The sequence below is a fragment of the Cebus imitator genome, unplaced genomic scaffold, assembly GCF_001604975.1.
Source record: "Cebus imitator isolate Cc_AM_T3 unplaced genomic scaffold, Cebus_imitator-1.0 Scaffold261, whole genome shotgun sequence".
NCBI lineage: Eukaryota > Metazoa > Chordata > Mammalia > Primates > Cebidae > Cebus > Cebus imitator.
The window spans coordinates 939,308-948,828 of NW_016107576.1; the positions used below are offsets into that span (position 1 = coordinate 939,308).

General features: G+C 45.7%; 1 protein-coding gene across 2 annotated transcripts in view; it reads right to left on the bottom strand.

Moving 5' to 3' along the window:
- CTBS (chitobiase) overlaps positions 1-7,238 on the bottom strand; it is a 32,637-nt gene extending 25,399 nt beyond the window's left edge. The window contains exon 1 of one of the 2 annotated variants that reach the window (XM_017499820.2): positions 7,011-7,238. In XM_017499820.2, coding sequence (XP_017355309.1) covers positions 7,011-7,187 — 177 coding nt within the window. In that variant the 5' untranslated portion in view covers positions 7,188-7,238. The remainder of the gene's footprint in view (positions 1-7,010) is intronic. The other variant, XM_017499821.2, reaches the window with a different exon arrangement.
- Between the last annotated feature and the right edge of the window lie 2,283 nt (positions 7,239-9,521).

Sequence of the window (9,521 nt, forward strand, 5' to 3'; positions counted from 1 at the left end):
ATGTGGATGATCTTCTTTGAAGTCCCTCTTATATATCCTCCCAGCAAGACACTCTCCTGCTTCTTCAACTTTTATACTCAAAGGAGTACCATGTGTCCCCTTCCAAAGCCCAAATTTCTTCCCCATCTGTTACCTCTCTTGGTATAATCTTTCACCAGCACACACATGCTCACCCCGCTGACCCTATCTGTATCTGGTTAATCTCCCGAACCCCAACCACATCCACTCAACAACAACTTCTCTCCTTCCTAGGTGTTGTAGGATACTTTCACCTCTGGATACCAGGTTTTGCCCTACTAGCCAAACCACTTTATAAGCTTACAAAAGGGAACTTAGCTGGGCCCACAGACCCTAAATCTTTCCCCCATTCTCCCTTTCGTTTGTTAAAGAAAGCCTTGGAAACAGCCCCTACACTAGCACTTCCCAACTTTACACAGCAGAAGTAAAACACTGCGCAGTGGGGGTTCTTACACAAGACTCAAGCCCACAACCTGTTGCCTTGTCTAAACAACTTGACCTCACAGTCCTATGCTGGCTGTCATATTTACGCACAGCGGCCACTGCGGCTGTAATACTTCTAGAATCCCTTAAAATCACAGGTTGTGCTCACTTTCTATAGTTCATACAACCTCCAAAGTTTAGTTTCTTCTTCACACCTTACACACCTACTTTCAGCCCCTCGCCTTCTCCAGCTTTATGCACTCTTTATGGAAGCCCCCACCATAACCCTTGCTCTCAGTCCTGAGTTTTACCCACCCTCTCAATACCCAACACAAACCCCAAACCCCATGACTGTATCTCCCTAATCAATATAGCATCCTCCCAATTTCTACATATTTCTCTCCCATTCCAGACCCAGACCACACATGGTTTATTGATGGCAGTTCTTCAAAGCCCACTCAGTTGGCACTGGTCAAAGCTGGTTATGCTCTTGTACCCCACTCATCTGTTATCAAGGCTGCCACACTGCCCCCCTCTACCACTTCCCAACAAGCTGAACTTACTGCCTTAACTCAGGCTCTCACATTTGCAAAAGGGTTACACATCAATATTTACACTGATTCTAAATATGCCTTCCACATCCTTCACCACCATGCTGCTACATGGGCAGAAAGAGGTTTTCTTACTACACAAGGGTCCTCTATTATCAATGCCTCCTTTTAAAAAAAAAACCCTTCCTAAAACTGCTCTCCTTCCAGACAAAGCTGGAGTCATTCACTGCAAAGGGCCAAAACCCAAAACCAAAACCCATCAGACCCCATTAACCAAGGAAACACCTATGCTGATTAAACAGCTAAAGAAGCAGCTAACACTCCAGTACCTGCCCCTCAGAGCCAGTATTTCTCCTCATCTGTTACTCCTACCTACTCTCCCTCCAAAACCTTAACTTACCAGTCATTTCCTACTGAAGGCAAGTGGTTCTTAGACCATGAAAAATTCCTTCTCCTTGCCTCACAAGCCCACTCTATCCTTGCATCCTTTCATAATCATTTTCACATAGGATACAGGGCTCTAGCCTGTCTTTTAGAACCCCTCATTTCTCTCCCATCATGGAAATCCATCCTGAGAGCAATCACATCTCAATGTTCTATCTGCCACTATACTACTCCCCAAGGCTTCCTTAAACTCCCTCCTTTTCCTACACATCAAGCCAGGGGATTTCCCACACAAGACTGGCAAACAGATTTTACTCGTATGCCTAGTGTCGACAAATTTAAATACCTTCTAGTCTGGATTGACACCTTTACCGGATGGGTTGAAGCCTTTCCTACTGGGTCTGAAAAAGCTACCACCGTTATCTCTTCTCTCCTAATTGATATAATCTGACAATGGACCAGCCTTCATTAGCCAAATTACACAAGCAGTCTCCCAGGCCCTTGGCATCAAGTATAATCTTCACGCCCCATACCACCCTCAGTCCTCAGGAAAAGTAGAAAGAACCAAAGGTCTTTAAAAAACACATCTCACCAAACTCAGCCTTCAACTAAAAAAGGACTGGACAGTTCTCCCCCTTGCTCCTCTCAGGATTCGAGCCACTCCTAAAGAACCCAGAGGGTATAGCCCCTTTTAACTCCTGTATGGCCACACTTTTCTGCTTGGGCCTAACCTTAATTTCAGACACCAGTCCTCTTGGTGACTATCTTCCAGTCCTGTAATAGGCCAGACATGAAATCCACCAGGCCGCTAATTTTCTCTTACCCACTCTAGAACTCCAGACAATCGGGCATATGAAGACACCCTAGCCGGGAGGTCAGTCCTAGTTAAAAGCCTAACCCCTTGGTCTCTGCAGCCTCGGTGGACAGGACCCTTCCTGGTCATCTGTAGCACCCCAACTGCTATCCATCTACAAGACCCTCCCCAGTGGGTCCATCATTCCAGGATAAAGCTGTGTCCATCAGACAATCAGCCTAACTCCTCAGCCGCCTCCTGGAAGTCGCAAGTACTCTCCCCCACTTCTCTTAAACTCACCCATATCCCCAAAGTGGAAGAATAACCCTGTACAAACCTAACATACCTAACACACCTCAGAAAGTCTCTGTTTACATGTCCTGCTCTTGTTTACATTGCCAGTATACACTTGTCCTCCAAGCAATTACAGCTGATATTTCATGGTTTTACACTCAGGCGGCCACCCATAACTCTCTCTTAGAGCAGAGAGATGACCTATGGCAGGGAACTCTCCAATTCTTCCACCTCGATGAAGTCCTTTTCTTTTATACTCACTCTTAACCTCACTCCCAATCTCCTGCTACCCTCTACCCCTACCTAATTACCTCCAACAAACCATCAGCCTAACCCACTGTCTCCTATTTCAGACCCTTCCTTAGCTAGAGATTGTTGGCTATGCATATCTCTCTCCTCTTTCTCCTACACAACCGTCCCCGCCCTACCAGCGGACTGGGCAAACTCTCCCATCTCTTTATACCTCCAGGCGTCCTTCAACAACCCCCACCTGTACACCTCAGAAGAACTCCTCTACTTTCTAGAAACATTCAACAAAAACACCCCAGATATCTCATACCAGTAGGCTGCTGCTCTTCTTCGCACCTACCTACATAATTTTTCCTCTTATGTCAACTCCACACCCCCCAATTTTGGACCACTAGCCATACAAACAACTATCCCTATTGATGCTCACTTATGCATCTCCCGGCAATCACCTAATGGAATTCCCCTAGGAAACCTCTTTGTGTTCCTTTACACTTCACCTCCAAGGCCCTGTAACCCATGTTAACCAAGAAATAGGAACATACCAACTTCACGTTACTGAAAGGCCCTCCCTCATTACTAGCACTCTTAAGAATGTCAGTAGCAAGTTTTGCCTAGGTAGGCATTTACCCTCTCTCACCCCATCCTTAGGTGTCCTCCCCTTGTTCATCAGACTCTCCTCCAGATCCCTTTTCCTGCCTGCTCATACCTAACCTTATTAATGAAAGTGAATGGTTACTCATAGATACGAAACGCTTTCTCATACACAAAGAAAACAAGACCTTTCCTTCCACACAATTACCCTATCAAACCCCACTACACCCTTTAACAGCCGCAGCCTTTGCTGGTTCCCTTGGTATCCAGGTAAAAGACCCCAGCCCTCCAGAACACTTTCTTACCTTTTCAGTCTACACTTCCAATTCTGCCTCAGCCAAGGACTTTTTTTCCTCTGTGGCTCTTCCACCTACCTCTGCTTCCTAACAACTAGACAAGCTAATTTTCCTTACTCCCAAAATCCAGTTTGCCAACGGAAATGAACCCCTCCCTGTCCCCTTTGTAACTCCTACATGACAAAAAAAGAGTCGTTCCTTTAACCCCCTTGCTTGTAGGACTGGAGTCTCCACTGCTGCAATCAGGACAGGTACAGCAGGCCTTACTACTTCACCACCACATTCTGCAGTCTCTCTAATGATTTTTCCGCCAGCATCTCAGACATAACTCAAAACTCTATCTGTTCTCCAAGCCCAAGTTAATTCCCTGGCTGCAGCTATCCTCCAGAATCGCCGAGGCCTTGATATATACTGGCTGCTGAGAAAGGAGGACTTGGCCTATTCCTAAATGAAGAATGTTGCTTTTATCTAAACCAATCCAGCCTTGTATATGATGCCATCAAAGACTTAAAGACAGGACCCAAAATCTCACTAATCAGTCAAATAATTATTCTGGACCTAGATGGCTACTCTCTAACTGGGTATCATGGCTCCTTCCATTGTCAGGCCCCTTAGCCCATTTTTCTGCTTCTCTTATTCAGACCTTGCCTTTTCAGACTATCTCTTAATTCCTACAAAATCGTCGTATCCAAGCTATAACCAATCAGTCAATACAACAAATGCACCTTTTAACAACCCCACTATATCAACCTTTGCCCCAAAATCTCTTGGCAGTCTAAATTCTTACTCATTTTTAGGTCTGCACACCACACCAATCCCACTCAAAGAAGCCCTGAGAAACATCACCCATCACCCCTCTATACCGCCCCCAAAATTTCACTGCCCCCACAACTTTTTCTAGTTTTTACCTTTTTCCTTTATATTATTAATATAAAAAGGCAGGAATGCAAGGTTCTTTGAACTGGCTGCACCATGGGCTACACCATTGTCAAGCCATGGTGACCCCTGTGACCTGCATGTACATCTCCAGAAAAGAAGAAAGAATGGCTAGAAGAAAAAATGGCAAGAAAGAAGAAAGAATGCCATTGTTCCAGCCTCAACTGTTCCTGCTTTAACTGATAAGCCAATCTTGTGACATTGAACCTTGGACCTTGTGACACTCCCCTCCCCCTGCATCAAATGAAGAATAGATAGATCCTGCAGTGCCTGATCAACCTTGAGACATTCCACCACTGTTCTGGCTTAACTGATAAGCCAACCTTGTGACACTGGACCTTGGACCTTGTGACACCCCTTCCCCACCTCCCACACCTGTGAGCTTGCAAAAAACCACTCTGAATGGCTAGGTGGGGTGGCTAATCCCAGCACTTTGGGAGGCCGAGGCGGTTGGATCACAAGGTCAGCAGATTGAGACCATCCTGGTTAACATAGTGAAACTCCGTCTCTATTTAAAAAAGCAAAAATTAGCCGGGCATGGTGTCACGTGCCTGTCCTCCCAGCTACTCCAGAGGCTGAGGAAGGAGAATCACTTGAACCCAGGAGGTGGAGGTTGCAGTGAGCCGAGATCGCGCCACTGCACTCCAGCCTGGGCGACAGTGAGACTGTCTCAAAACAAACAACAACAAGAAAAAACCACCCTAAACTATAACTTCTGTAACTTTCCACTGCCTACCCCAAACCTATAAAACCAACTCCTATCCCACCGCCCTCTGCTGACTCTCTTTTCAGACTCAGTGTACTCGCACCCTGGTGAATAAACAGCCTTGTCACTCACACAAAGGCTGTTTAGGTGGGCTCTTCATTCAGAGCGTGCTTAACAAAAATATAAGGGGAAAATGCCATGTAGTCTAGTCTTTGTGTTTGAAAAACATAGAAAACGCCAGTAGAGGAAAAAGACCATTTACCGTGAACATTCATGAGCATAATTTTGCTTCTTTCTATAGTTGGTTTTCAAAGTGCCCACAGATATTGTCTCACCCACTATTGTTTTTTGTTGTTGTTTTTTTTGAGACAGTGTCTTGCCCAGTCATCCAGACTGGAGTGCAGTGGCGTGACCTCAGCTCACTGCAACCTCCACCTCCCGCTCCGCCTCCCAGGTTGAAACGATTCTCCTGCATCAGCCTCCTGAGCAGCTGGGATTACAGGCACCCTCCACCACACCTGGCTAATTTTTGTATTTTTTAGTAGAGATGGGGTTTCACGATGTTGGCCAGGCTGTTCTCGAACTCCTGACGTCAAGTGTTCCACCCGCCCTGGCCTTACAAAATGATTATCAATCTCAAAAAGAGATTGAGAAAATTAAGAAATGTCTGGTTTAACTTTTACAGCTACTGCCCCCACTGCCTCTCTCACCGCACTCGGCCTCAGATTGTTTAAAACTTTTTAATTGGGAGGCCATTATGCTAAAACTGTTCCAACTGCCTTGGATTTCCTGCTTAAGCCAACTACAGCCCAATATAAATAGTAAAGGAAAACTTAAGCTTAACCTATCAGAAACTGCCAACTAGGCAGGAATTTTTCTAACTAGGAATTTTTCCCCAAGTCATAGCTAAATAAGGCAAACAGTCATAGCCAACCAAGTAATTATTTTCCTTTGCTTCCGTGTTCAGCCTATAAAAAGCCCATGCTACTAAAGCAGACCTCTTTGAAACCCTTCTAAGTACTGCCAATTCATAAGTTGTTCTTTGCTCAAATAAACAAGATTATCCTACTTTGTCTGAAAATTTTCTTTTAATAAGATGTTAGGTTTCCACACTAGGCAGGTTCTCCATAAACACTTTCACCATTTTTATTTCTTCTCCTAAGTCATGTATATATACTTTTTTACTGGCACCTAAGTGCCCATGCCTCAGGTTAATGGACTTGAAGCCTTATAAATTGTTATGCAGACAGAAGAAAAACGTACTGAAAGACCTATTTTTACCACTCTTCTTGGGTGGTTTTGAGATGCTTTAAAGGAAAGGACTAGTAGGTATAGAAAAGTAAAGGTAAGCAAAATACTCTGCATTCTAATGTACTGTTGGGAGTGCTGAGATTCTTTCAAACAAAATCCTCATTCTCTTGGAAACACAGAAATGGATTATCCTACCTTGTTTGCTTTTTACACCCAGAGTGCCTCGGCAGAAGCAGAGCAGGGGAATGAAAGGAGCTTGCCTTAGGAGTCAGATTCGGTTTGAACACTCGCCTGCCTACGCAGGCACTTGCAGGCTGTGAGGCCTGTGAGGAGTTAACCTCTCTGAGCCCGAGCTTCCTCATTTATAAATTGAAGGATCCCTAAGCAGGAAGGCCCTCACTGAGTGGTCAAAGCTGGTTTTGGCGGTCACAGCACCTCTCCTAAGGGCTGGGTTCTACTCTTGACAACTTCTTCGTGCCCTGAGGCCCAGACATAAAGGAGCAGGGGAAGGCGCTGACCTCAAAGTCTGGACGGTGGCGGATCGGACGGCAGAGCTCTGGCTCCGGGCACGGGCAGTCGGTCCCGGCCGCGAGCGGCAGCGCCAGCAGCGCCAGCAGCGCCAGCAGCACTAGACCCAGAACGCCGCAGGGCTGGCGAGCTAGGAGGCGCCAGCGTCGGAGCTGCGGCCGGGACATGGCAGCGGGTCGAAGGAGCCACAGCGTGTTCCTAGCGCCTGGGTGGGCGGGGCCTGCTGCGCGTCAGGGAAGGGAGGGGTGGGAAGGGGCGGGGCTCCGGGGTGGGAAGGGGCGGGGATCCGGGGTGGGGCGGGGCTCCAGGGCGGGGAAAGATTGGGCGTCAAGCGTTGCGGGTGGGTGAAGTTAAGTGGCTGCTGGAGGGTCTCGGGGACAGCCAGTGCCTGCAGCTCTGAGAGAGCCGTTCGTGGACTCAAATGGGTATCACCCCTACTGTTTATAATCCTCCTAACAGTCTGCATCTCGTTTTGTAGTGGCTGGTCGGATACTCCTTGTGGAGTCTGAAGGTACAAGGGGATCCCCAAAATAGAGAAATGGGTGTCTTTGGAAGGGCCTACTGAGTAACATGGTTGGAGTAACCAAAAGACTTTTAGAGTAACCAAAAGACTTTTTTATTTTGCTAATCAAAAGAAACCTGGAATACGAAAAATTTTTACTTACAGATAATCAGGTCTGAGCTGAGATCACGGTTTGAATTCAAGCATCTAATTGTGACTACTCTCCTGTTAAAATCAAGTAACAACCTAAACACACAAGAACAAAGAGATAACAGCAACAAAATGTTGGAAGCTGGAGAGCACAAGTATGAGTATGAGAGGTAAATCGAAAAAATGGGAGATTAGTCGAAAGCTGCTCAAGGACTCTGACCGCTAGATCCATTTTCCAGCTTCATGTCTCTGGGCAGCTGCCCCCCTTCCCCACGCACCGGCTCCCCACCCTGGCTGAATTCCCCGGAGGGGGCGAATTCTCTGCCGAGTGGGTACTCCACCTAAAACGGAGAATAAGTGGCTTTATGCCAACTGAAAACTGAAACCCCTTGCGAGGCTGATCAGAATCTGATTAACCTAAGGGGCTGAGCAAAGATACTGACCTCAGGGATTTTCTGGACAAATCATATAACCAGATCACCCTACAGTGAAATTCAAAGTCAAAAGCACCGGCTATCTACTTGGAGCTTCCTCTCTTTGCACTTAATTTTTACTCTTAATCATGGACAGCAACCAAGAAAATCCAATAATGTAGAAGGAAGGGACCCAAACAACAGACAAAGGAATACAGAGGAAGGAGATACTGCAGGAAGAACACTTTTTAAAAATTCTCATAGTAGCCCCAGAAAAATAAGATGAAGCCACAACAGGGTGCAATAAAAGGGGTAGGGGATTTTTAAAAAGTTATTGGAAATAAGAAAGACAGAAGTGAAAAAACTATTAGCAGAAGATAACATTAAGGAATGTAGAGCAAAAACTCTGACAGATAAGAAAATTGGAAAAGAAGTACACAGGGGATGAAATAATTAAATAATTCTTAAGGATGCTTGAGAAGCAGAGTAGTACAAATGAGAAGAAAGAAGTAATTTAGGCCGGGTACAGTATTTCATGCCTGTAATCCCAGCACTTTGAAGGCCAAGGTGGTGGATCACTTGAAGTCAGGAGTTTCAGACCAGCCTGGCCAACATAGTGAAAACCTGTCTCTACTAAAAATATATAAACTAGCCTGGTGTGGTGGCAGGCGCCTGTAATCCTAGCTACTTGGGAGGCTCAGGCAAGAGAATCGCTTGAACCAGGGAGGCAAAGTTTGCAGAGATAATACCACTGCACTCCAGCTTCGGTGACAGAGCAAGACTCTGTCTCAAAAAAAAAAAAGAAAAGAAAAGAAAAGCAGCAAGTAATTATCAAGGCTCTCAGGACTGAAGAATACGAGTTTTCAGAATGAAAAACTGGGCCAGGCACTGTAGCTCACACCAGCAGTCCCAGCACTTTGGCAGGCCGAGGCAGGAGGATCACTTGAGGCCAGGAGTTTGAGACCAGCCTGGGGAACATAGACCCTGTCTCTACAAAAAAATCAAAAGCAAAAAATTAGCCCTGTTTGCCAGTGTGGTGATAAAAGCTTATAGTCCCAGCTGCTCGGGAGGCTGAAATGAGAGGACTGCTTGAGGCCAGGAGGGTGAGGCTGAAGTGAAGTGTGATCACGCCACTGCACTGGGTGACAAAACAAGATCCTGTCTCAAAAGAAAAAAAAGCTAAAAAAAAAAAGTACAATTGAACCACCATAACCATTGGTTTTAACCAATGTCAGATAACAATAGTTAAAAATAACAAATATAGCAATTTAAAAATACAGTAATAGCAACTGTCAACATAGCATTGCATTGTGTTATAATCTAGAGTTTACTTAAAGTATACAGGAGGGTGTGCATAGATTATGCCATTTTACATAAGGGACTTGAGCATCCATGGATTTTGGTATCTGGGAGTCCTGGAACCAATCCCCCATTAT